This window comes from Sebastes fasciatus, chromosome 5, assembly GCF_043250625.1.
Source record: "Sebastes fasciatus isolate fSebFas1 chromosome 5, fSebFas1.pri, whole genome shotgun sequence".
NCBI classification, from domain to species: Eukaryota; Metazoa; Chordata; class Actinopteri; order Perciformes; family Sebastidae; genus Sebastes; species Sebastes fasciatus.
Window position 1 is genome coordinate 17049209 of NC_133799.1, and position 27945 is coordinate 17077153.

Genomic DNA, 27945 nt, shown 5'->3' on the forward strand with positions numbered 1-27945 from the left:
CAGGCTACCTATGCGTATATGAAAGCAGCCTACCTCAGCATGCTGACTGAGGATGACTGCCTAACCTTCGGGGAGACTGCGCTCACTCTTTTCAGGTATGAGCTAAGAGGTTAGGCACTACTGAAACTACTCACAGCAACCACAGTGAAACAAAGATGATTCACTGTGACAGCTATATATCTATGATATCATAGTCTCTTCTTCTGGGAAGAGGCTTTCATTGGTAGGGAATATGAACATAATATTATGAATATAGCAAGAATTGAATTGGTGTTTTTTTTTTTTTTTTTTTTTTTTTTTTGTTGTTGTTGTTGTTTTTTTTTTTAATAGATCGGCCCCATTGTGACCGATACCAGATCCAGTTATTATTTTTATTTATTTTTTTGGGGACATTTTCCATTTTATTGAGAGGACAGTGGATAGAGTCTTGGAAAGGGGGGAGAGAGAGAGTGGATGCGGAAAGGGCCACAGGCCGGATTCGAACCCGGGCCGCCGCGGTCAGGACCAAGCCTTGATACTCTACCAACTGAGCTAACCCAGGCGCCTGAATTGGTGTTTTTGACATTAAATTATTTATTGATGGTACAAAATGCTCCACTAATTGAACATTTGATTGGACTTCATTTTTAAACAGTCTGTGAGATATGTAAGTACTAGAAACTGTGTCACATATTTACTGCTGATGTGCATGTGTGTACTTTATTATATTTCAGGCAGGTCCCAGGGCTGAAGCAGAAAATAGCGGGGAAATCTTTACCAACAGAGAAGTTTGCTATCAGGAAAGCCCGTCGCTACCTTGCAGAAAAACCCATTCCTCTTCCTGCTCCTCCACTGGTCAGTACTGGACGAGGCTATTTGCCATGTCGCACTGCTTCACTAGTAGCTTGACTGGATATTTACACAGTTACTACAGTGTGTTGCATGAAGTAAATCGCTAAAAAAAAATATCAGAGAAATTAGTAGTTTAGTTTCACACAGGTTTTGTAGACCCCATGCTGAAAATAGCGTGTACAGGTTGGTTCAATCAGGATGGACCCACCAAACCCTCCTGGTTTCCAGAAAAATTAAAATAAAGTAAAGTATGAACCTGAAAATGAGCATGATATGTCCCCTTTAAGTCAAATCCACAAAGAGAGCTGAGCTTTGTCACAGAGAAAATACTTTTTTTATGTTCACCTCTATCACTGAAAATGATCTGATTATTGATTTTGTACGATTTGTGTTGTCTAGGAGATGATGTACATCTGGAACGGCTACACAGTCATTGGCAAACACAAAGACCTGACTGAAGGCATGCTGAAAACACTGGAGGAGGCACAGGCTAATCTCGAGAGCAGCCCAAGTATGAAAAATAATTCACCAGAGCCAAGAGGATCATTTCGAATGGATTCAAATTCTCATTTTCTTTCTTTTGATATTAATATGCTAACCTGGATTGCATTTATTTTAGATGCTATAATGATGCTACATTTACTGGGAGCATCTCAGGGAATTATCTAATCTGTAGATATAATCTACAAATTTGGTCCTAACTGTCTGGTTGTGTGTTTGTCAGGGTCTGAGTTCACCATAGATGATCAGTGTCTGATCAGCCTCTTGAAGGGACTGTGTCTCAAACACCTGGGGCATCAAGAGGAAGCCGAACACTACTTTACCCTCGTCCTCTGCAAGTAAGCGTCTCTCAGTAATGTGTACAGACATGTACAGTATATGCATACGCAACCAAACCAGAAAAAACAGATGCTCTAGTTTTTGCAGTGTGTCATCACCAGTTAGCCTGATCATATTTGTTGTGCGTTCTCTGGTAATTAAAGGCAGTTTTGTTTTAAAAAAAACAAACAGCACAACAGTTGGAGGGAATCTTCTTTTCATACTGACTTCACTTCCACACACATACTGTATCCACTGTGTTTTGGCGTTTTCTACAGTGAGACTCAGATCAAGTACGACCACTACCTGGTTCCTAATGCCCTGCTGGAGAACGGCCTGCTGTGTCTGGAGCAAGGCAGGACAGCCGAAGCTGTCAGACTCCTAGAAACCGCAAAGTAAGTCTGTCAATCAGCAACACGTATTCAAATCATCTGTAAGGAGAGGCTCATTACAATACCCATGTGTGAGAATAATAGATTTACCCCTGATGTGATTGTAAATGACTCTGTTTGCTCTGCTTCAGGCAAAACTACAAAAACTACTCGATGGAATCACGGACACACTTCCGTATTCAGGCTGCTCTGCACAAGGCCAAGGGCGCGGGCGCAGGAGTGGGCGCGGGGGAGAACGGTATCAATGTTCCCACCAGCCCATAACAGACAGAGGAGAGCGCACTAGAGCAGAGACAGATTTCTGTTTCCGCAGTCCCACAATGCAACACTCAGCCCAACCCAGCTCCGCCCATTCGGGTGGGTGATTTGTTTTGTCCATCAGGAGGGTAGGGGAAGGTGGATGCTTATTTTCCTCATGCGTGCTGCCCTTTCGGGCGACTGCAGCTCTATGTGGCTCTGACCGGCTGAGGCAGGTTTGCTACGTCCTCTTACAGAGATATATTATGATGAACTCCACTTCCTTGTGTGATTTGAAATAGAGACGAGTTGAGGAATGTGCCTATATTTATGAAACATTGCTTTTAGCAGGCTTGTTTGTCTAGCACTGTGGCCACCCATAAGGGGCGCACTAGGGTAGGAAACAAGGTGACATTTGTGTAGTATATACTGCAGATGGCCTCCACTACTACCCCGGAATAAAAATGTGCCCGGTTCAGGGTGGTGGCACAAATACCTCCTATATAAATTACTGACCGTAACTCCACCTGGCCAGCAGCTCCATTTCACCTGGTTGCTACAAAGCTCTCCCACCTCTTTTCATTTAATGTAAATTAGAGATTATTGATTAAATGACTTGTGTCGATGGGAGATGACACATAGTTATGTGTTGACACATCACGTACATATCATATCATGCAACTCACCACATGGTCCATGAGGACTATGAGACTGTTTTATACTGTGTCATTTGATACATTTTGGTTGACAGGTTTCACCTCTATTTAGATATTTGATCAAAACCAATACGACATAATTAGATATAAATTATTTATATGTTGGATTCACTTTTACACTACATAAACTTTGGTTCAGTGTGTTTCTCAGAGTGAGTTTTATTGTTTTTATTATTTTACATTTTTCCTTTAAACCTATTGAAACAGTCTCCTTCTGAAGAAATAATTAAATCTGCAATCCTGTTGTATTTACAGTCACATGTAATGGCTTTTGCACAGCGCTTTGTAAATCAGCCAGCCATGCAAACTCTCCAGAGTCAAAGAATCAGAGTTGAAGTGAGAGTTGTTCTTTACATTTATATACTGTAAGTGGCACCTTTTACACAAATTGTCCTGTTTTAAGAGGACAGATGCATGTGTCTTTTAGAAAGGCAGACTCCCTCCTTTTCTCCTCCTGGTGCGTGGGACAGGCTCCAGCAGTACTTGAGTTCGAACAAATAGGCCATTCACGCCGAGCAGCGAAGGACTGCGTGCTTGTCCGCCTGTTGCATCTATAGTGAGTGAAGAAGCTCTGAACGGGAACCACCACAGTCTTCCGGCTTAGCGAACGTCCTCTGCTGCTCCTGTATCAGTCATGCTTGACTACAACCACCTATAGAGGGACATGAACATCATAACCACGCTCCTGTATCAAATAGTAATCTGTATATGAACAAACACTTGTAATGATTGATAATAAGACAGAAAGGGGTCTAATCGTGTCTGTGGTGAGGTTATTTGAAGGGCTGTGTCTCAGCAACAGATTGTCCAAAACCTAGAAACTCAGATGGTGTCTCAAGTGTTGGAATTAGAGCACTGCTTATTTATTCATGATTAGAGTAAGGTTTGGGATTCAAGACGATGATGAGGAGTCAGTTTCCATTTTTTTTTAATGGTGAAGGAAACGTACTTTCAATATTGTTCTCTTCCAGCTCTCTGGAATATTTCAATAACAAATTATATTTAATTTTCTGATAATGAATTAAGCTTATTTTTCTTCCCCCTCTCCCTTTAGTTTTGCAGATATAGCTGAACGAAACTCTAACCAAATTTAGTGGCATTGTTTACAATCAGCATATTTTATTGAGCACGGCTACTACTGAGCAGAATGACATTCCTGTACATACTGAATGTTTCTAATGTAATTTAAGATGACATGATGATAAGCAACTAAAAAAAAAAAATCCCATTTTGTGTTGTCTTTTTTTTGTCATTTGTGCACCACAAACAGAAGCAGAAAATACAATATGTACAGTACAAAGTGGTATTATTTACAGAACAAAGAGGGCACTGCTTGCTTGCAAATCTTTGCACTCTTTGTTCTCATACGTGTGATGTAATCCTCTACAGATACAGTAAAGTCATCTCATCTTGTTGATGTGCAAGGCAATGGCAGCCAGGGATAAGAACACGAAAAGGGGTATTGGAATAGTATACACATAATATTTAATTCAAAATAAACAAAGATGGCTTAAATTGACTATTTTTTTTATTTGCACATATATAAAACTGCACAAAATCCAGTCAATGAAACAAAACAAAACAAGAAATGTGTCAGGAGAGGTCAAGAAGCCACAAGCTTATACAAAGGACCCCCCCTAAACCCAGGAGAAAAAAAACCAATAACAAAAAAGAAAGAAAGATCTAAACTAACATAATTATTAAATATACAACAAAATTGAAACAACAAGAAGTACACAACATGTGCAGAAAAACCTAACCAAACAGTGGAAAACAATCCAATAAAAACAATGAAATACATACAAAAAACAGTAGAGAAAAAAAAGAAAATGTGTCTAACCATATCAAAAGATAATTAGACATCATGAATTAAATGTGATGATAATTTCCTTTTAAAATGCTCTAAGGTTAGCGAGCTCTTGATAACATGTATTTTGGTGTTCTAGCAAGAAACTGGTAAAAGAGTGGATGATCATGTAGTATTTTGAGGCCAGTACTGGTAATAGCAAAACTGCCCTGAAATTGCAATCACAAAGACTCATTTATTGATTTTTCAGCTCTGTGTTTATGTTTCAGCAAAGGGTAATGTGATCCCGAATCTGATTGGCTGCCAACAAGAGCTTCCTGGTATGTAGCTAAAAGCTCATTGGCTCGTTGTAGGAAAGGGGGCGGGGCTTCGTGTTGCTATATCGCCACCTTTGTCGTAGCTAGTGATGGGAATTCCGGCTCTTTTTAGTGAGCCAAATCATTTAGCTCAGCTCACCAAGAAGAGCCGGCTCTTTCGACTCCCAAACGACTCTTCGTTTTACCACTTCTGCCTTTTATAATTCAGCCAAATTTAGCGCTGTTTTGACCTATGATTAGTATGTGTTCACATATATATCACTTAAATTATTCAATATAATTATACTAATCCTTATAATTTCCAGAATACCATAATTTTACATGCTGCTTCGTTTCCGACTGCTATTCGCCGACCGCACTCCTCTCTCTTTCTCTCCTCCTCTCCCTCCTGCTCTGTACCTGTAGACCGTCAGCGCGCCGCGCACCCCCGCCCATCCCTGCTTAATGGTATGATCCTTGGCTGTCATCACCTGATTGGTCCCACGGACGTCATTAACACAACATTCAGTCACAGTCATGGTACGTGTCCACAGGGGCATTTTTTAACGCGAGGGGACGCGACGCTTCCCAACATCGGACACTTGGTGGGCTGTCCTAGACACAAGGCTGTCCCCACCTGATTGTACGAATGCTTTCCCGCCGTGGGCTGCTGCTCCCAGCTTTCAAACCGGAAACAGTATGGATGCTCGTTTGGAAACTTTCTTCTCTTATTTCACGAAAATAGTTCACCGAAATGTGTTTCTGAAAACATTTGAGGCGAGAAATAAGCCATGCAGTTGCTAAATCTGTCTTTATTTTCGATCGACAACTTTTATTTTAAAAGATTCTCGGGAGTTTCGAGAGGTGGCGAGTCGCGTCGGACGCCCCTGATTTGCATAAAGTGGACTAGCCCTCAACTTTATGCAAATGAGGAGCGGGCTTTGTGACGCTCCGTTTCTCGAATCGCGACGCCACGCTACCATAATGCATTGCACGGCTGCTTACATAGACAATGAAAGGGGATGCGTGAAAAGCACAGAGCCTGTGTACACGTACCGTCAGACGGGAGCCGGCTCAAAGAACCGGCTCGTTCGCGACCTTTACATCACTAGTCGTTGCTCAGCAGCAGCTGCAAACTGGAAAGTCCCTGACAACCAGGGAGGTTTCAGACAGGAAAACCACTGAGAGGCTTTGTCAAATTAAATTAATGATATTAACATTTTCTTCGTTTCGCTACCTACCGCGGATACAACATTGTGTGGGTTTGTTTCAGTCGTGAATTTGAGCTTTAACCGAGTCTCTCCTGTGAGTGCTAGCTCTTTGTGTAATGCTAGCTCTTTGTGTGGCTAACTGCTAGCTGCTAGCTGAGGGAATGTTTTGTTTGTTGTTGAACTGAGCAGCCCTCCCGTCCGAGAGGAGATTCATCAGCTGGTGTATGGAGAAACGCCTTCTTCTTCTCATCTGCTGACATTGTTATCAAAGTGTCCCGTTAGTGTAACGTTCAGTAAACCGAGAGAGGAGAGAGTTTGACTAGAAGAGGAAGGAGATGGGAAACTGTCTGAAATCTCCCACCTCGGATGATATTTCTTTGCTTCATGAATCCCAATCGGACCGAGCCAGCTACGGAGACGGTGCCGACCCAGACCTGGAGCCACCGCCCCCCTATCAGGTAACCTTTCACCCAACTGTCTGGGACCAAAACATGACCATTGTGTTTTTGTCTTAAAGGTCCCATATCATGCTCATTCCCTACTATATGGTCTTTGCAAAAACAATTAATGACCACTACCTTCGTTGAATTCTGCCTGTTTTATTCTAATTTATAGCATCTGTGGTAAAATTGAGGACCACAGGTGTCATTAAGAAAAATGGTTTCAAAACAATATTCTAACTAAACTTTACATCTACCCATCTATGATAAATCATCAACATTATGTTCCTCTGATAGTCAAAATAATTCATAATTTCTGCTTCTTTTTTTAAAATAAAAAATTAAGTAGAATTTTACAAAAATTTAGTTTATTAACCTTAAATTCCCCCCAAAAAAGTGTAAAACTTGTGGTAATGAGTTGGAATGAAGTCGGCCAAAAAGGTGTAACACAGAATTGGGTGATAATTTATAGTGTATGATTTATAGACAGTCAAACCAGATTGGATCAATTTTGACCCGGGAAGATAAAAGTTGCATGGTCGATGGGAAGACAACAGGAGGGTTAAAGATGATGTCATGTGATGTCTGGCCCCAGTCTAGCCTCTCTCTCTCTGTAGGTGTTCAACAATATGTGAGGCTGGATCAGCTGATCTAACATCACCCTTGGCCATGCCCACTGACCCCCTCCCTTCATGGCTTTGATACTAATCCGCTTTGTTATATCCGAAGGTCCTGTCTCTGTCTAACCATTTCCCTCAAGTCATATTATGATTCATCCTTTTGCTGATATGATAGTATCACTTGCTATAGTAGCCATTCTAAAACATTGAACCATGTAGTTTAGGCTCATATTTGTTTGTATTTTTTTAAACAATATTTTTATTGAATTTTACATATATACACAATCAGACAGACTAACAATATTAATAATTAAATTATACAATTAAATGTTTAGTCAGAATTTCAAAGAAAGAGAGACGTGCCATTTCATGTATTTCACATATCTAACAAAGAAAACAGATAAGACAAAATAAATAAATACCTCCAAAGAAGAAGAACAAAAAAAAAAACATCCAACACACAACAATTTCAAAACAGAACTCAGCAACACACAAGAGTTTCAATTTGACTGTGCCCCTTGACGTCCAAGAAACTCCAACAAAGGTTTCCAAACATTTTCAAATTCTGCTGCTTTTCCTCTGGTTATGTATGTAAGTCTCTCCAGTACAACACAAGATGCCATCTCCCTCACCCATACATGTATCGAAGGTAAATCCATTTTTCTCCAAGACAAAGCTATCATTCTCCTGGCCTGCAGGAGTCCAATAGTTTAGGCTAATATTAACTGTAGATGAACCACAGACATCTCTTTTTTATTTATTTTTTGAATATTTTATTTTCAAATTTTTTAGTTAACCAAATATACAAAACATACAAACTCACACAAACATGGCTCCAAATTCCCTCCCTATCCCAACCACATACAAACTGAAAAAAAGAACTATACTCAAAAGGAGTAGGCTAGTTAACTATCAATTGAATTAAAAAAAGATATAGAAAAAAACAAATTAAATACAAAAATAAAGAAATCATAAATAACGAGATGCAGTGTTCTGACATATTCAGATGACTAATGATGTATCAAGTCTGATAATTTTGTTATATCAAATCCGATATATGTGTTGGTAAGGAGTCCATGTAGGTTAAATAGGGTTGCCAAATCTTCAGAAAGGTGTTGTATTCATTTCTGAGGGTATATGTGATCTTTTCAAGTGGAATGCAGCTGTTCATTTCTAAAAGCCATCTAGATATGAGGAGATGGGAATCAGACTTTCATGTAATTGCTATACACTTCCTGGCGATGCATAGAGCTATTTCTAAAAACTTTTTTTTGAAAGTTTCTTAAAGGTTTACTAATGACTGTGAAATTCCCTAATAAGCAAATTTGTGGATCCAATGGGAAGGTAAATCTTGTAAGTCTTGTCATAATGTCAGAGAAGTCCTGCCAAAAGATATTAAGTTTTGTACATGACCAGGTGCAATGCCAGACATCTCTTGAACCTCTTAAGCCCTAGGGGTGCTGGAAGGTGTGGTTCGCCAGACATACCCAAAATAAATCAAGAATAGCTCCACGACTACCAGGTCTATATGCATGCATCTTGGTCTCTATGGATAGGTAAGACTGCAGAGAATTCATCCCCAGTGTTAGTATGCCTGGGTAAATTGTGATGAACGAAAGGAAGAATTTACATTTTTATCCTCACCCAATATGTTTTCCAGATTAGACAGTGGATAACACCATTATAGCAACGATGCCATTGAATTAATTCAGCAACTCCTTGACTGCAACTGTGCCAAAGCAGATGTAAATAACACAAAGCACATAGATTCTACAAAGGTTTTTAGTAAGGATAGGACCAGTTGGACTCTCCATTTGGCCACTTGGATGCCCAAAGTGTGCCAAATGGGTTTTCTACCTCTTGAAAGGGAATCTGGCTATAAAATACTACTTATATCCACTACAGGAGGCTATGTGCACACAATAGAGCCTTTGGCCATGACATTTACCCTGTGCATCATCAGATTCTACCATTGTGCACAGTATAAAATCAATTAAAAGAAACAACTAAATTGTATACTTTTGACTCCAAATGGAATAGTTTTATTATAATAATGAAATATGATCAAGTAAAACTTAGATAATAACAAATAAGATCAATAACAATGTAAATAAGAATCCAAAGTCAAGTATGTACATTCAATATAAAAACAAAAATATTATAAAGTAAAAAATACAATTTCTCGTGCGTTGATTTTGTAACTAAAATATTGAAATCATTGCCAAACAAACATTGTTTGGACAAGTTACACTGGGAGTGTTGTTTTAGTAGCGTTAAGGCCTCGTCATTTAGAAACAATTCGGAAAAAAGACCACCACAGCATTTTATGAAGTGTTTAAAGGCAGTGTTTTAACACACAGCTCAGCTGAACCCGGTACTGGGTTCGTTGGGTAAAGGAGGTTAACAGTATGTACTGTAATTTATTTTAATTGACTTGAAACAAACCCCAGCTCTCCATTTAAAGAGGGGAGTTTTGGCTCTCATAACTTTCACAGCTGCTTCTTTCTATCCCTGATCCCCTCCAGGGCAGCAACTTGTTTGTCTGGTGTCCTTATTTCCTGAATTAGATCATCTGCAAACAGACCAGGCCATGTTGTAGCTGTAAATATGATTCATGGTGTTACCCTTCTCTTGTGTGTTTATCTATGTTGAGAGGCGGCTGGTATGCGTTATGTAAGGCCTGGGCAGAGAGCTACTAGGTTAAGCCAAGCCTTATCTGTAGATTTAAGATAAGTGTTTTTTACAGCATGGGAAACTGAAGGCGATCTCAGGTCTCAGGTCATGAGAGCTTTTATTGTAGAAAACTACTCAATTCTGCAGAGATGAAAACACACACATATGCTACATAAACATACTACTGTCTCAGTCTGTTATCGTTTATCATTTGAAAAGCAAAATTGGATGTTCATAATGGTTAAACTAGATTTTAAAATGCTTCATTTTCAATTTATAAATAGATAGGAAGATAAACAGATGTGATATATATATATATATATATATATATATATTTTTTTTTTAAATGTCATAAACACAGATTATTGGTTTCCACTTCAAAGATCTAATTTACTTTCACCATACATTATATGTCCAGGAAATCTTCAGCTGTTTTTAACCGTTATGAGTTGGCTCAATTTTTTGTTTCTTTATTGACAATCTCACTCTATCACCATTATAGTCAAGGTCAGTGTGGGGCTTCTTTATTATCTTTATTATCAATACATTTCTTTAGAAGGCCTAAACCGACAATGGATATATCTTTTCCTTTTTGTTTTATATATTTAAATCGGTCTTATCGGACCAGTGTATTTAGTGCAATCTAACTGAGGTTGCAGATTACAACCAACTGAATACCCCTCCGCTCACCCCTCCTTTTCCAAACCTGTTGGAAAACTACGGTGGCCTTCAAGAAACGTAACAACACGAAAGGCCCTCTCTAGAGCCAGTGTTTGGTTTGTCCGTTCTGGGCTACTGTAGAAACAGGTGATGGCCAATTCCAGTTACTAGTCTTTAATGTATGTTATGTTTTTGGCTGGACCGCAGGAATGCAAAAGTCTGTCACTGAGTGAGTGATGAAGTTACACAATTGGTCGGCCGAGTGTTGGAGTTTCCTCATTAGCTGTTGCTCTTTCAAAATGAAAAGGCGCGAAACAGTCCTTAATGCAAATGAGCCAGTTCAGCGTGACGTGTCCGGCTCACGAAACTTGGACCAAGCTGTCAAACTAAGCGATTTAGTTCTAAAATGAAACGAACATTCAGCAGTGGCATAGGCTATTTCTCGCTTCAAATGTTTTCAGAAGTAGATTTTGGTGGATTGTTTAGACGGAATAACAGAAGGTTTACGAGCAGGTCGCCATGTTGTTTCCCGATTGAAATGGCAGGCAGAAAACCAGGGACCAATCGGGTGCATTCAAAAATAGGGTACGTCACTGCTTGAACGGCCAGTTGAGTGGAGCAGCGCGTCCCCTAGTGTCCTTGCCAGACCTGTCACCTGGTGGACATGTACCGCTGGATTTAACATTATAGACATGACCACTGACTATTTGTATTACAATTTAGCCACAAATTCACAGACTGACCATACACGGTTCAGCTATATACTCATCAGAGTCAGTCACAGATAATATCTGAACAGGGCTAGGAGGAGTCCTTGGTGTGCATCCATGTCCAGGTTGCTACAAGTATGTCATGTCTGGCATACAGCAGTGTGTAATTAGGCCAAAGCAGCCAGCTCTGTATCATGGAGGCGTGATGATGTAATCAACGACACAAACATGCCCAGTTTCTTTGGAAGAGTTCTGACTAAGCTTTCGGTGGTGTTAAGAAAATCTGTGTGCTGTTTTTTGCTTATACTGACAGAGTTTTACAAGAGGGTTAACTAACTAGTTAAATGCTACTTATAAAGGGCTCTTTGAGACCTGCCAGCTCTTTTCTCCCAGCTGACCACAGTAATCAGCACCTTCACCATCTGAACCCAGCCTGAGAACACAGCACACATTTTTTTTGTGAGCTTGCAGTTCAGATTAACACACTGTGGAAGTGCTGTGTGTGTGTGTGTGTCAGAAAGGGGACTAAAGGCTCCACTATACTCGACTTGAAATTGAATTTGGCGTTTTCTTAAAAGCTGTTGAGTATGGACCTGTGTGTAAAGGCCAGTGTTCTCACTGTGCTGGAGGTCGTTCCTTCATACCAGAGGGTGAAGTTTGCTTGTCATGGTGAAAAACATGATGCCAGGAATCCCAACAGTGAAATCCAAAGCAAAGAACTCTGGCTGGGCTTAAGCTACAGAAAATGAACACAGAAGACAGACAATGATTTAGAACCAGCCCTGGTATTGTTTGTACAGCCCAAAACAAACAAAGGGAGATGGGTGGATACATTATTTTTGTTTTTTAGTATAAAATTAGAATGAAAGAACTGGAAATACAATAAAGTCACAGAATAACTAACATGATATTAATTAAATAAGATTCGTATTTCATGTGCTGAATTCTGGGGTCTTCTGTATTTTAAGTCCTGGCTTGAATAATGCTATTATAGAAGATATATTTCCAAGTTGCCTGGAGTTGACTCCTTTTGCCTTCACAATCATTCGTAGCTGGAAATGATAGAAACAACAGATAAACTGGGAGCTTGGAGACATTGGGGAGCCGTGAATGACACTGAAAATTTCAATGAAGTGAATATCATTCCAACACATGTACAGTGCACGTAGAATGGTGAGGGTTATAAGCGTCTGCTGTTACCTGAGTTTGTCTGTCTCGCTGCCACCGATCAGACCATGTTTCCTGTTTCCTGTTCCATGTTTCCAGATATGTCCAACTTTTGAAAAATCCACATGGTTTGAGCCATACGTAAGAGTCAGTAGGGGTAGGAAAATACTTTTTATAATACCACTTTCTGTCACAGTAAGTGGCTATAGATACTAGGGGACACACCTTTTATTCTTTGCCCCTTATAGAGAGGCGAAGTCCCTTCCCTTCTGGTCGGCCCCATGGGACCTTATTTTGGGGAAAAATATGAACGGTAGTCAACGGCAAGACACAAAGAATTTTTTGATCCCATTTGAATCACACATATGATGGTTGTCAATTTAAAACATCATTTTGGGGCGCCTGGGTTAGCTCAGTTGGTAGAGCGGGCGTCCATGTATCAAGGCTTGGTCCTGACCGCGGCGGCCCGGGTTCGAATCCGGCCTGTGGCCCTTTCCGCATCCACTCTCTCTCTCCCCCCTTTCCAAGACTCTATCCACTGTCCTCTCAATAAAATGGAAAATGCCCCCAAAAAAATAACTTAAAAAAAAACATCATTTTGCAGGTCAAGAAAGTTGCAGTTTGTCGTAGTATAATTTATTTCTGTGTGTAACCGCGTGTCTCTCGTCTCGCACAATATACGTCACCAACACTAGCTAGCTAGCTAACTTAGCCATGTTCCACGCACAAACGTAACAATATCTTACCTGAAGTGTTTTTTTGAGCGACTCCTGTTCTTTTTATCAGCCAGGAAGCGAAAGAACGAGCGAGACCCGTTGCTGGTGTGAGAGTACATCGTAGCATACAAAACACACAGGCATCGTAGCTTCAGAGAGAGAGAGACGTCACTTACGCGACTTTTGGGTGTGTAGTCTTTCTAATTATGTATTTTCACAGTCTTGTACTTCAACAGTTTTACAACAAACTGCCACTTTCTTGACTTGCAAAATTATCTTCTGTTATCTATAATCTCTGCATACACATAGGATGGGTGGATGTTGAAAGCTATAAGACTTAAAGTGGATGAGATCAGCTCTGAGCCAACCACTTAGGCTAGTGGGCCATTTAATGTCTTGTCAAAATGATTTCAAAATGAGCGTGTGTGTGAGTTGCGTTCATGTTCGTTTCGGAGGAGGTGCGGTCCTGTTTTTGCTCCTAATATTGTGATGGCTGCGGTTGGTGAGTGTGTGTTGCTGAAAACACGTTGTGTGGTGATTTGGAAAGCAGCTGGTGAGACGACTGCTGACTCATCGCTGTGGGACTGCGCTGTGGGAGATAAAGCACCCGTGTGTGTTTGCATTTGAGAGGGAGAGAGTGTGTGCGTGTGTGTGTGTGTGTGTGTTTGTGTTTTGGCCCCCTGGTATGGCTTGTAATGTCTCCCTTGTGAGCCTCATAGATGGGAGCAGCGACAGGAGTTTTAATTGATCACATTGAGTTTGGCACAAAGGCCTTTATGCTGCTATGACATGTATCTTTATGGCCAAACCGTATTGGTTGGAACACCTTGCAGACTTTAAAAAATCCACTGTGTTTGTGTGTTTGCATGTAGCTGAACTCAGGTTCGGCCTTTTAGTCCCACTGTTTCTCTCACTTGTGTGAACATGAGGCCTAGAGGGTAAGAAATGATTTAAAACATGTCAAATAAGCGCCTGCTGCTCTGCTCAAAGACCAAAAGGGCCAAATCTACTTTCAGATGGTTTAGTAGACCAGGAGGTACTCAATGTGGTGGATACACACAGAGTCTGTCAACCACCTGCCTTGCCGTTGAGATGAAAAGGCTTGCAGTCAGCAGTTTGGTTTGAGCTCAGCCAGCTTGGTCAGAAGAAATGGGGAGAGAAAGTTTGCTTGAGAGGTGGTTTATAATTAGCTGTCAAACCTGGAGTGGAGACGTGGGAGCGTAGGAGATGGGAAGAACCAACTGAGACCGTCTGAAAAGGAGGCTTTTCAGCTTTCAAATCCAAAAGTTCAACTACTATTAAATCTGTCTTCTGGTCGTGAAGGACGTGATAAGCCATGTGTGTAAGTGACATAAATATTAAAGGTATAGTTTGAAGTGGGGTTGTATGAGGTACTTATCCATAGTCAGTGTATTACCTACAGTAGATGACGGTTGGCACGCCCCCAGTTTGGCGAAGCAGACAGGAGTTACCACACAGAACCAAAGCAATGTACTGCTGTGGACTGGGCTGACAGCAAAACGTATTTTAGCCTACCTAAAAGCCAGTCGGACTTGGGAGAAGAATGAAGAAATACTCTCCAGTTCTGATAGAACTGAGGCTATTGCAGCATCTACATTAACCTCTTCAGGAGCCGCCATTGTTGTTTAGAACGAAAAGTTGCCTCTCTGTGTCGCCTCACACACACCTAAGCCACACACGTAGCTGCCAGTTGCTCCTCACAGGACGCTGATTGGTCCGCGCTTCTTTAATCAATTTTTCAATGCTTTTTCATGTTCAATGACTTATTTTCAAGAAACTTAAGAGCACATCTCTGGTAAACACAAGATTTAAAGTGGTGCTTTTGCGTGATTCTTTGTGGAGAAACTCAGTTTAACAGTCGATTTAAATCGACTAATCGATTAGTTGACAAAATTGTATGAGTGTTAGTCGACTATGAATTTCTTTGGTTGAGGACAGCCCTACAATCAGTGAAGGCAGGGGAAGAGTGTGACTTCCTCACTGTGTTCAGATAACAGTAATGTGTCAGGCAGATGAGTCCAACTTAAGTAACACTGACTTCACCGCTGGCATGACTCAGATACCTCAGATATACTGTTGGTTTTTAGCCTTGTAAGGCAGTGATACACCCCATCAGAAAGCCCCAGATGTGACGGATTACCTACCGTCTTGACCTAATATGGCAACAGAAACTATGGGGGGAGTGGAGGAGGCAGTGCTGACAAACAAGCCATTGTACTGCAGGTCAGTGACATAGTCTGTGGGCTTTGGCTGACACACAGCCACATAGGGGTTGCTGTTCCTAAGCACACACCAGAAGAACCAGGACTCGAATAACTCTTTTGTCTCCACGACTCCCTCTCCTTTTAGTTTAGTTCTCATCTTCCTTCGAATGACAGTTGGCAGCACTGGTTCATATGATCACAGGGGTCAAGGTGGTTTTGGTCATTATATTACAGTGTCATAACTAAGTAAATAACTGTTTAAGGGTCTATATAATGTGGACTCCATTGATACTTGTTTTGATTGGCCATTGCTGCTCTGGAATGATTACCTTATGGCTGCTGGTAAAATACAAACAAATATATGATTACTTTTTATTATTTACAATGGCTGTCAAAGTTAATGCGATAATAACGCCTTAACGCAAACGTTTTAAAGCTAGAGTGAAGATACTGGCTTGATATGAAACTAGAAAACCTAAGGAATCCATTGGTACCAACCATTGGTATCATATCATACTAGCTTGTCGTGAAGGAGGCTAAGTAACGCTCCAAATTTGCTCTTAATTTTGGGCGAGGACAAACTGGCATGGCCCTATTCAAAAGGGTCCCTTGACCTCTGACCTCAAGATATGTGAATGAAAATGGATTCTATGGGTACCCACGAGTCTCCCCTTTACAGACATGCCCACTTTATCATAATCACATGCAGTTTGGGGCAAGTCATAGTCAAGTCAACACACTGACACACTGACAGCTGTTTTTGCCTGTTGGGCTTGAGTTTACCATGTTATGATTAAAGCATATTTTTAATGCTTTTATATGCAGTACCTGTAAGGGTTTCTGGACAATAATTGTCATTGTTTTGTGTTATTAATTGATTTCCAGTAATAAATATATACATACATTTTCATAAAGCAAGCATATTTGCCCACTCCCATGTTGATAAGAGTATTAAATACTTGACAAATCTCCCTTTTAAGGTTCATTTTGAACAGATAAAAAATGTGATTCATTTGCGATTAATCGTGATTGACTATGGACAGTCATGCGATTAATCGCGATAAAATATTTTAATCGATTGACAGCTCTAATATTTACTTAACTTTGTACTTTTCCCTTTTCCACCAAGATATGTTCATTATGTTCATCATCTGCAGGTTTTGTGCGGCTACAGTGTAGGCTTTGTGTGAGCTTCGTCATGTGTTATATGTAAATACTGGGGTTAATACTCTTAGCCTGCTTTACCAGGATGATGAAGTAATGCGATACACACACATACTGTTATCGTCGTCGGCCTGTCCCACTATCACATCAACAAACACATCCTGTGATGCTAATGTCCATTCTTTTCCTCCTCCCATTGTTATCACTGTGCATGCTTGTGTGATCAAGTGAGTGCATGCTTGCCTGTATTGTGTGCAGGTGTCCTGTTCAAAGATTTTGTTACACTGCAGTCACTAGGACTAGAACGAGAGCTAAGATTTCAGAGCCCGCTAACGCTTCATCTGGTGTTTCTTCCCTTTAAGTGCATATTGACGCTGCTTAGGTTGCACAAAAGATAGAGCCATGTTTGGCAAGTATATATTTCCTGTACTGGATATGATTGAGGTTTCTAAGATTTGACAGACAGAATTGATGGAAATGCATTTTTTTTGTATTTGTAATATCTTGCCACTAAGCTGTTCCTACAGCAAGTGTTAAAAAGAGTAATTTTGCCCAGTCATCATCATGCTTCCTGTCTGCAGCCCCTTTCCCACATCCAGCATTCTGCCAGCTCAGGACCAATTTTGTAAATGTTACATCATGGCTTGAGTAGGAATAAAGCAGAAATATTCCCAGAATACAAAATCATGCTTATTATTTGCATATTACAGATTTACATAGCCATCAAGGTGACCCTGTCTCTTGAAGCACAGGTGGAAAACTCACTGTATTTCCCTTTTGAAAGCAGTCTTATGATGCTTATAGTGATATTCCACCCAAAATCTATCTTTTTTAGTCCAGTTGGGGAGACATTTAACTGTAAAACAAGTTTTAAAATCCACCAATTTGGCAGCCTTTGAGAGTATTCAGAACTCCTCCGCTGTTAACACGTTATTTTTTTCTGTTTCAAATCTGTCTGGAGCAGTCATTTAATGTGGTGACCATAGAAATAGAATAGGAGTAGAACGCACATTAAAATCAACATAGCAGGATGGTCAGAGCGGCGGCCATTTTTATGTGTACCGTTGCCGTCAAGTAGGTCTATGCGGGTCCACTGTACTGCCCGTACTACATAAAGCGCCTTCGAAATGGTCGCAGTTCGGTTAGGGTTAGGCACCAAAACGTTTAGGCCGCAAAACTACTTGGTTAGGTTTAGGAAAGCATTGTGGTTTGGGTTAAAATGTATAGGTTAAAGTGTTTCGTGTAGCCTGCGAGACTGCAGATAGACCCATCTCGTTGCTGTTTGCAAAGAAAGAAGCAGGCTACTTCCATATAGACCCTTTTACAGCCAACGCCACGATTACATCACTGTGTTAGTTGGAGGCAACACATAGGAAAGACTGGAGGAAAAACACGAATCACCTCAGAGTAGTGGGCTAAAGTTACCCATCTAAAATGTCATCTTGTCAGCTGCCGGCTTAGCGGCAAAGCAACAATGTGTGACACACCTTACGGCCCCACTGACGTGTGTTGTCACCATAACAACTAGCCACAATCTGCATTTTCTTAAAGTCAAATGACCACAGCAAACCGTTCAAATATTTCTATATGTGAATGCCAACAACAGCACCACGCCTAGATGATTGATGTTGCAAGTGAAAGGGGCTTGTGTGGTTCGAACCCATTTTCCCGTCCTTTACATGGCCACACACACACGTACATATCGATACACAAATAGGACAGCGGGGGAAATCTGGGCTGTGTGTGTGTGCGCGCACTTGAACTGTTGCCTGTTATTGCACTTGTGGGCTGAGAGTGCCTCTATCTTTCATTTTCCCACTCTTGTTTTTTCTGAATGTCAATTAGTGATGGATGATGGAAGAGCTAGGATAAATACCTTCCCTTTCCATCTATCTTTTTTTCCACTTTCACTCAGTGCATCTGCTCTCAGTCCTTGTTGTCTACAATCTTCACCTTCCTCCTCGTTCACCATTATCAGTCTGGGCCTGGCAGGCTGACAGTTTCTGCTGCTGCGCCCGGCTCAGCAGCCTACAGCATTGCTTGGCCGAGGAAACCAGGGTCTGTACAGTATGGCATTTGTCCCTCTGGTCAATCTGAGGTCACATAATGAACATTTATTACAGCCCAGCTGACAGGCCATGTATGAAGGAAGGGAGAGGCAAATGACAACAATGACACTGCTGACCGCTGCACAGTCAATCCCCCTAACACAGAGAGTACAGCTGCTGCCCCCCTCTGAGGCCCCCGTCTGTAGCTTTCATTCCTGCTGCCTGGCCGCCGTCTCTTTTTGACATTATGGGAGAAAGGAGTGGCTGTCAGGGGAGCAGCAGATAGTCTCAACTACTAAAGTTATGCCGACTCGTGGCTTAAAATGTTTCGGTTCTGAGAGGCTGACTGCTAGCTAGCTTTGTCATCGTTGTTCTGCATGTTTACTATGAAAACCATTTAACTTAAAAAGAAAGCTTTCAAGAACTGAAATGAGACTACAATATCGTTCAAAAGTTTGGAATCACCTGCCATAAAAGCTTGATTGGGTTTGGTTGTCTGAGAGGACTACTCTATATTTTTAAATGGTCTTTCATGATTTTAGGTTGTAGAAAATCCTCTTTACAAATAGGGCTAAACGGTTTTGAAAATAATATCTAATTGCGATTATTTTGACTGATATTGTAATTGCGATATGATTTGCGATATTAGAGGGAATGATCATTTTTACATCATTATTCTCATTTTCTTTGAAAAACATATTTAAATGATTATGGTGTGTTTTTTGCGTGGATCTGTACCAAACAAAGTTTTCAAGTGTTTTCTTAAGTCTTTAGAATATGGTGTGTAGGCCAGGACATCTCTGAAGCACCACAATATTTAATAAAATGGCAATTTTACACACATTTTGACAACTTTAACAAATATTGTGCCTCTTGCAAATTGCAAATTGTAGTAGGCCATTTTGCGATTTCGATAAAATTTCGATTAAAGGGGACCTATTATGCTTTTGTGCTTTTTCCCTTTCCTTTAGAGTGTTATATAGTATTTTGTGCATGTAAAAAGGTCTGCAAAGTTCAAAGTCCACGCCAAAGGGAGTTACTCTCCTCCACAGAAACTCTGCTCCTGAACCGCCTGAAACACCTTGATTGAATTCCCGAAATCACTATATAAGAAAATCACCAGTCATTGGTAAAAGAAACTGGAAGTGTTGCATCATTTGAACACGATACCCTTCCTTTTGTAGCTTGTCTCTCAATAAACCCTGCCTACTACCATTTATTCAGTCAAAAAGAAAGCAGGAAATGGAGAGCGACTAGAGTTTTGTGTCTAGCAGTCGGCCTAACACCAAGATTTTGCACAGTAGTTACTTTACCTGCTATTTTGTGCCGGCAGATCAGAAACACAATCATACATGTTTAGATAGGTTTCTCTCTTGCTAAGGCCCCTCTCATTTCCAGCTGCATTCATTCAAGTGTACGGTGCTTGTGTCAAAAGGTCGTCTCTGGAGTGTGGATATACAGGTGGTTAACGAAGGAGCTCACTTAATGGCATTAGAGTGGATTTAGCCTAATCCATGACCTGGCTGTTGCCCGACATGAAGGTTTGGCACACTGAATGAGGAGGAGAAGAGAGTCAGTGGGCTGAAGTGTGGGCTCATAGAGGAAGAGGAGGAACTAGTACTCGAACCACAAAAAGACTGTAGTAAGTGTATAAGAATGTATGAGATGGAGGGAGGAAGGAAAGGAAAACGCACGGTCACAGACCGCAAAGTGAGAGAGAGGATCGTATAGAAAGTTGTGTTTGAGAGGAGGAAGAAGCTTACAGATGTAGGAAGTGCACAAGACGGACAAAATATATGCATACCTTTTCTCCTCTGAATTTATGTAAACTGTTTTCTACTGTATATGTTAAATCCACTTTATCAAATACAAGGATATAAAGGAGGACCGCACTAGATAGAACAGATAGATCAATCTGTTTTATCAATGCCATTCCTTAAAAAAGCTTAATTATTTTTTTATTTCATGTTTGGCATTCTGTTTTTACAGGAAATGAAAGCATGGTCGCTCTGCTGTGATGGTCCTGCCATTTTAATTTTATAAAATTATTTGACAATTAATATGCCATCTGGAAACAACTTTTTTTTAGGGCTGCAACTTACATTTATTTTCACCATCGATTGATTTACAGATACTTTTCTCGATAACTTGTTTCTCTATTAAATGTCGGAAAATAGTTTAAAAATGTCCATCGAAATTTCCTAAAGCTGAAAATTGCGTTTTCAAATGTTTTGTTTTGTCCGTCAAACTGTGCAAAACCCAGAGATATCAGTTTCCTATCATATCAGACAGAGAAAAGCAGCAATTTTATGTATGTTTAGCTCTATCTTTTATTATTTTATTTTTCTGTGTAATATGATGCTATTATTTAAAATTCTCTTTTTTTGTGCAATTGTTTAAGAACCTTAATTTTAAAGCCAAGCTTTAAAAACATTTTTTATTTTATTTGTTGAAATTCTCTTTACATCCCGACATCAATGAATCAAATGCTCTGACAAAAAAACAAATAAATCTGGTATCTGTGGCTGTCACAGGACTGTAATAAGCCTGTTCAATCATTTCATTCGGCACTCTGCGTGTGCTCTCATTGCACGTGACCGGAGTTTTCCACAATCTGCTAGTTTGACAGCTGTGAGTACTAACATTATTTATGTTAATTGCTACTTTCATTGGAAAAGATTTAGCAACACTGGGCTGGGTTTTTCGGTTGGATAATTTTTTTTATAATCTAGCGTACTCTTGCTAGTTTCTAAAGATTACCAATACTTGAGCTGGCCTTGATATCGGCAGTAAAGTTTCAGCCAATGAATAATCCTTTTTGAGAAAATAATTTTCATAAAAAAAAATCTAATAATATACTGTATACTCAGTGTAATATAGAGTATAGGTTTGGGGTGTGATAATACTGTAGGACTTTTTCAACTCAATAGACTCATTACAGTCTGATACTGAAACCCTGCCTGTCATCTTGATTTGATGTTACTTTCATTACACTTTAAATTCCCACTTATGTGGTTTAGTGGAACAATATGTACTTGTCACTCTTCACGTTCAGAGGTTTTGGCTGCTTTGAAGTTTGGTGCAGACAATTTGAATAGTGCAGACAATTTGAATAGACAATTTGAATAGATATTTCCTGCAGTGAGCAGTGAAGTTTGGTGCAGACAATTTGAATAGATATTTCCTGCAGTGAGCAGTGACTTCACAGTTTTGTTGTTGACTCCCAGCCAGGAGAACGGCTTTGCAAGAGCTCATCTTTCATTTCACTTTGTAGACTCCGGTCCTCTGATTAAATCAAAGTCAAGTGAAATTGTTTTATTAATCCCCATTTCATAAATCTGTATGACACCAGAAATTAAGCTACACAATTTATTTTTATTATGTACCAGTTAGAAAACATTTCTTATCTCCAGTCAAGTCGGGTAAAAGCAGCCGTGTAGCTCTCTGCTGCAGCGGCGTGGTGAAACACTTCCACCTACTGCCTGTGAACAGAATCACAGCATGCCCAGAAATATTGCTGGCTTGTAATTATTCATTGATTGCATCACTTATTGACAAGAGTTATTGTGAGAGTTTACATCCTGCTGGCCTTCTTTTTCAGAGGGATAATTACATATTAGAACAAAGAATGTGTGTTTGATTGTGAAACTCTTGCAGTCAACTGAGTACCTTCATTGTGTAATGAGCCAAAGTGAAATCCACCCTTTAGGGGGAGGATTACATTTTATGCGCTTGTGGTTCAGCTGCTCGGTGTGTCCTCACTTCCACCGAAAGTGATAACAAGAACAACATCTTCCGCTTTTCTGAGAATAACATCTCATAATGGTAGAATTAAAGGTGGAGAGATTTTATGAAACAAGAAATTATTCAGAGGTGAACACTTGACTATGACGGTCCTGGAGCTGCAAAGTGAGAGCAGCAGAAATACGTTTGCTAGTGAGGTGTCTGTGTGAATTGGTAACTAATCATGACTTATGTTTTTTTTTCTCTGTAAATCCTCAGTTATTTAGTCTGACCTTTTTATGTGGTCTTCTCTCTCTGTCTTTCTACAGGAGCAGATCCATGTGCCTGTCTACCACCCAACGCCCAGCCAAGCCCGACTGGCCACTCAGCTGACAGAGGAGGAGCAGATTCGGATCGCCCAGCGAATCGGACTCATCCAGCACCTCCCGAAGGGCGTGTACGACCCGGGGCGGGATGGCTCTGAGAAGAAGATCAGAGAGTGAGTAGAAACGCTGTGTGGTCGGACTCAGCAGTGGGAGTGACACACAGTAACCCATAGGGGTGTAAGAAAATATAGAAAAAATTTAATATCTTGATATTATGTTTGTGATACTGAATCGACTCTCAAAAACACTATTCATTTTTAATTAATAGTTTACTTGCAAAGATTAACTCAGTCAAAACGTTATATCATTTGCAAAGAGATGTGCCCTCTCAAAGTAGTGCTATGATGTTGAATGTTACAGGGACTGTGATAAATTCAAATACAGATTCCACTGTTCTGACTGCAGAAAAAAAGTTTACCTTTTTTACTCCAATTTGATGCACATGGTGGTGTGTTCTTGACTATGACAGTTTTCTTAAAATTAGATTAAAAAATCTAAATTTAGGAAAACTAGATTTAAAAAATCGCAATTAATCGCCTTACTTACATTATTGCAATATAATGCAATACATTGAATCATAACCCCTGTATAATGATACGTATTGTATCGCCAGATTCTTGCCAATACACAGCCCTAGTAACACAGTTAGGAGAGAGACTGCTTCACAGCAGTGATCTCTGTTTAAGCAGGACACACTGTCTGGAGCACATGCACATAAAAACACACAACCCGTTCTCATCCGTAAAATACGACCGCTTTGTGTCTGACAGAGCCAAAGGGGGCCTTGTGTGAAACCACCACACACTTCTAGAAATTGAAATGATGTCATGTAAGAACTTTGTAATTATTGGTGTGCAGGGTTAGGGTTACTGCTGTAATACAGAGATGGATGGTTATACATATTCAAAATGTTGATGATATTGTGATATTGTGGCATTGCTGTGTAAGCAGTGCATGTAAGTAGTATATAATCTATAACTTTTTTATAGCGCAGTACATGGTTAATTCCTTAAAGGTTTTGTTTGTAAATGGTAACGGTTAAAACCAGTGGAGTTATTCTTCCCTATCATTAAATGCCATGGAGAGTTTAAACACTTTGATCTATTTGCAGAAACTTGCACTGTCCTTCCCATTTTAAATTGAATACTACACTGTAAGTCATTTAAGTCTACGTAGTGTCAAGTGGCAAAATAATTTTTGCACTTTTTATTGAACTTCCATTATGTTCTGCATTTCTGTGCTGTCCATGCAATCCCTAGCAAAATGTATCTGTGTTCACCTACACAGGTGCGTCATCTGTATGATGGACTTTGTGTACGGAGACCCCATCCGGTTCCTGCCCTGCATGCACATCTACCACATGGACTGCATAGACGACTGGCTGATGAGATCCTTCACCTGCCCCTCCTGCATGGAGCCTGTGGACGCCGCGCTGCTTTCCTCCTACGAGACCAACTGACACACACACACACACACACACACACACACACACACACACACACACACACGCACATACTGTATATGCCCACAGGTGCCTGTGGACCAGACTTGACACACACACATACAATATGCACACAATTGGACATACACACAACTTCCATCTTGCTAACCTGTATCCTGGATTAGTAAGGTGGTGATATAAAAACAGTGACGATGTAAAAGATTTGGGATGAACTCTGTATGTGTGTGCGTGTATGTATGTCTGTCTGTGTGTGTGTGTGAGCGAGCGTGTATGTGTGTGCTGCACAAGTTCCCCAGTTGGCCTGCTGGACAGGAATGGAGGAATGAACAGTGTCGGTGTTAAAGACAAGCCTGAAGGAGCTGGATCGAGGAGAGGCATGAATGACGGTTACTGACAATGGGGGATGGGATGGGAGTGGAACGACGGTTAACGGATATGATTAAGATCCACTTTCATATCCTGGAATATAAACACAATGCTGACCAGTAACACACTTCCTTTATTTACTCATCATTGAAATGAACAGAATACAAAGGAAAGACATTGACCATCATCATGAGGCTGCAGATTGTGTTTGTTGCGCCACACTGCAGGACAATGGGGGAAGAAACGTCATTCGGAAGATCGGCCAGATGTTTTGACGTGTCTCCACACAGATGCCTGTTGCACAGTCGTATGTGCTGCAAAAACTGCCACAGATGCAGATATGGGATTCAAAGACTGCTAGAGCTGGACATCAGCCGTAAGACTGCAAACATCAGATATATTCTTCAGGCACACCACAGGCCTCCGTTGGTCCGCAGCACCCGGGCCTGGAGTTGTCTGTCTGTATAGATCTTTTATGAGAAAACACAAGAGTGGTCGGTGGATTGGTTGATCGTCCCGTGGCTTTGTGAAGTCTGTTCCGTGTTTGTTTTGTCAGTCAGCATAAGGGCTTCGTCGAACCAGTTTGCCAACAACACAGATATGGCAAAAGGAAATACAAGATGTGCTTTAGTCATTAATGTGGTGGATAGTTGGTAGACTGTTACTGTCAAGCTTTTAGGACTTTCTCAGTCACAGTGAGATCTCAGATTATTGGCCAAAGCACAAGCAGACCAGTTAACAGACCATTGATACAAATCAGTGATATTTGCACTTCTTAATCAGACTTGTAACGTGAAGAGTTGACCATATGCATTCAGTAGTTATGTCAAAGTGAAGTATGTGATTTGCTTTGAGTACATTCTCATTACCATCGCAATGATTTGTAATGAAAACCACTGTCTATCTTAACTGTTTGGTAACCATGGTAATTAGGAACCTTAAGAATTAAGAACCTGATTTAGGAAAAAAAAAAGACATTACAGATGAACAGTTCCTAGGTCAATTTTCCTATCCTAGCCTAAGATAGGAAAAGTGTGTCACACGAGCATCCTAACTTTCCAAAATCTTAAAGGAGCAGTGTGTAACATTTCGGGGGATCTATTAGCAGAAATGAAATATAATATTCATAACTATGTTTTCATTAGTGTATAATCACCTGAAACTAAGAATTGTGTGTTTGTTAACTTAGAATGAGCCCTTCATATCTACATAGGGAGCGGGTCCTCTTCACAGTCTGCCATGTTTCTACAGAACGGACAAACCAAACACTGGCTCTAAAGAGAGCCTTTCGTGTTTTTACGTTACCTGAAGGCCACCGTGGTTCTCTGACATGCTTGTGAAACTGCGGTAACGTGAGCCGCAGAGTGCAAAACCGTGGTACTGCCAGCCACCGTCTAACGTGTTATAATGGTAAGGATGGCCTCTGAGCGAGGCGAACGGCGTTACCACGGCTTTGCACTCGGAGTGAGCGGAGGGGTATTCAGTTGGTTGCAATCTGCAACCACACCACTAGATGCCACCAAATCCTACACACTGTACCTTTAAGACTTAAGATAGGAAGTTTCTGTAATACAGCCCCAGGAGTGGGACAAACCTGCCCTGGGGCGAACATGTTGATAAAACCAGATCTAAAGTAAACATTCACAGAGGAAACCGTTAACGGAAGCACCATCAGGACACTGAACTGAAGACGCTTATTCACCTGATGAGTCAGAATAAGCCATCATAATTGCTGACTATGTGTTCTCAGTTTAGAAATGTTATATTTCCATTTTTATTTTTCTTCACATCAAGTTGGGGCCTCAATCTAAATGATCTCCTCGCCTCGTTTTAAAATGTCTATCGCCCAAGTCACCCAGTTTACTGTTAAAGCACAAAAAAATACAATTGTTCATTTGTACTATCCTTCTCCCTGCTAACTTCGGCGTGCAGGTGAGTCTGTCAGTCTTTGAATTATGCAGGAAATCATGTGAGCTCCCCCTGCATAGCGGGCATGATACAGATCCAACACAGTTTGAAAACATTGCCTTTAGTGATCTGTGTATGTGTGTGCGTACCTGCGTGTGTGTGTGTTTGTATTAGGCTTCATCGCCTTTGTGTGTATGTTTGAGAAAGGTTGGGGGGGTTGGCAGTTAGCACCTTAGTTTTTGCACAGTACTTCACATAACTCTTTATGTTGTACATCCTCCATCAGTCCGGTGGAGCTTCATGGCCTTAGGTTAAACATGAGTGAGGGTTGATATCAGCTGCTAAAATGTGGAGCAGAGTCCAGTTGACTTCAAGAAACTGGAAGGGTGATGCAGGGACAGTTTATACTGCGAAAACTGCTGCCGAGCCGTCATTGTACATGCCATGTCGTGTAGAATACAAAAGGTGTGTCAAGGAAATTGTCCAACTACATTGTCACAAAACTACTAGATAAACTGTCTGTGTATTGTGCCGTTTGGATTGGACTTCTATCCCATCACGTGGCTCTCTTTGGTTCCCACCACTTTCATCTGCACTCTGCAGTACAGTGGATGACAGTAAGGCCTTTTTGAAGAGTATGCAATTTTATTTTAATCTCAATCTGGACCTTGTAGGACTGGAAATGCATGGAGTTGGGGATAAACAAAAGAAAAAATGTCATTATGTGTCATTGTAGTCTCCATAGCTCTTTAAAATGAATCAAAGAACCCATTTAAAAATAAGAATCCACATACTGATTCATGTGAAGATTAGCAGCACTCTCCCAAAGCTACATGTACATGTATTAGTGTGGCACTTTGTGGAGCTGCTTTATTTGCACTCTCTGGGGGACTAATTTTTGTAATGTGCTTAGTTAGAAAAATGTGCTCATATCCCCTGAAGATGACTCACGGGTGTCTGTCATTTGGAAACAATGAAACAGCTGCACAAAGTGTTTCTTAATCTCGAGCCAGATCGAGCTTTGGCTCAGACTGAATTTCGGGAGAGACTTCTATCTAAAAATGTCCACACTTACAGGAGTGATAAGTGAGTGCTGTTTTAGGGTGGGTTTTCTGCTTTTAAGTACAGGATTGAACATCAAGGTTTGCTCATTCGTGAATGGGGTATATATGCCGTATGTTTGTGTATGGATACTTGTTAGACCTTTCCTTGTTTGTAAGCATAATTATGCATATGCTATGTACTACAGGCAAATAATAAATAGACATTGCAACCGAACATAACTGTCACTGGGTGTGATTTATTTCCTGTGCACAGTAGAAAGGGAAGGATGCAGTTCTCTTTTTTTTTTATTTCACAAACTGACAA

At 40.6% G+C, this 27945-nt stretch overlaps 2 protein-coding genes across 3 annotated transcripts in view; both read left to right on the top strand.

Moving 5' to 3' along the window:
- The window catches only part of ttc39a (tetratricopeptide repeat domain 39A), a 28839-nt gene extending 24616 nt beyond the window's left edge, over window positions 1-4223 (top strand). For both annotated transcript variants that reach the window (XM_074635404.1, XM_074635405.1), the window contains 6 exons: window positions 4-95; window positions 714-834; window positions 1231-1342; window positions 1556-1670; window positions 1929-2045; window positions 2174-4223. In XM_074635404.1, the coding sequence (XP_074491505.1) occupies window positions 4-95; window positions 714-834; window positions 1231-1342; window positions 1556-1670; window positions 1929-2045; window positions 2174-2306 (690 nt within the window). In that variant the 3' untranslated portion in view covers window positions 2307-4223. The remainder of the gene's footprint in view (window positions 1-3; window positions 96-713; window positions 835-1230; window positions 1343-1555; window positions 1671-1928; window positions 2046-2173) is intronic.
- A 1951-nt stretch (window positions 4224-6174) lies between these two features.
- rnf11b (ring finger protein 11b) lies at window positions 6175-27851 on the top strand. The gene is made up of 3 exons (XM_074635428.1): window positions 6175-6767; window positions 22785-22954; window positions 24129-27851. The coding sequence occupies exons 1-3, from the start codon at window positions 6645-6647 to the stop codon at window positions 24298-24300; spliced, it is 465 nt and encodes a 154-aa protein (XP_074491529.1). The 5' UTR covers window positions 6175-6644; the 3' UTR covers window positions 24301-27851.
- Window positions 27852-27945: the final 94 nt, after the last annotated feature.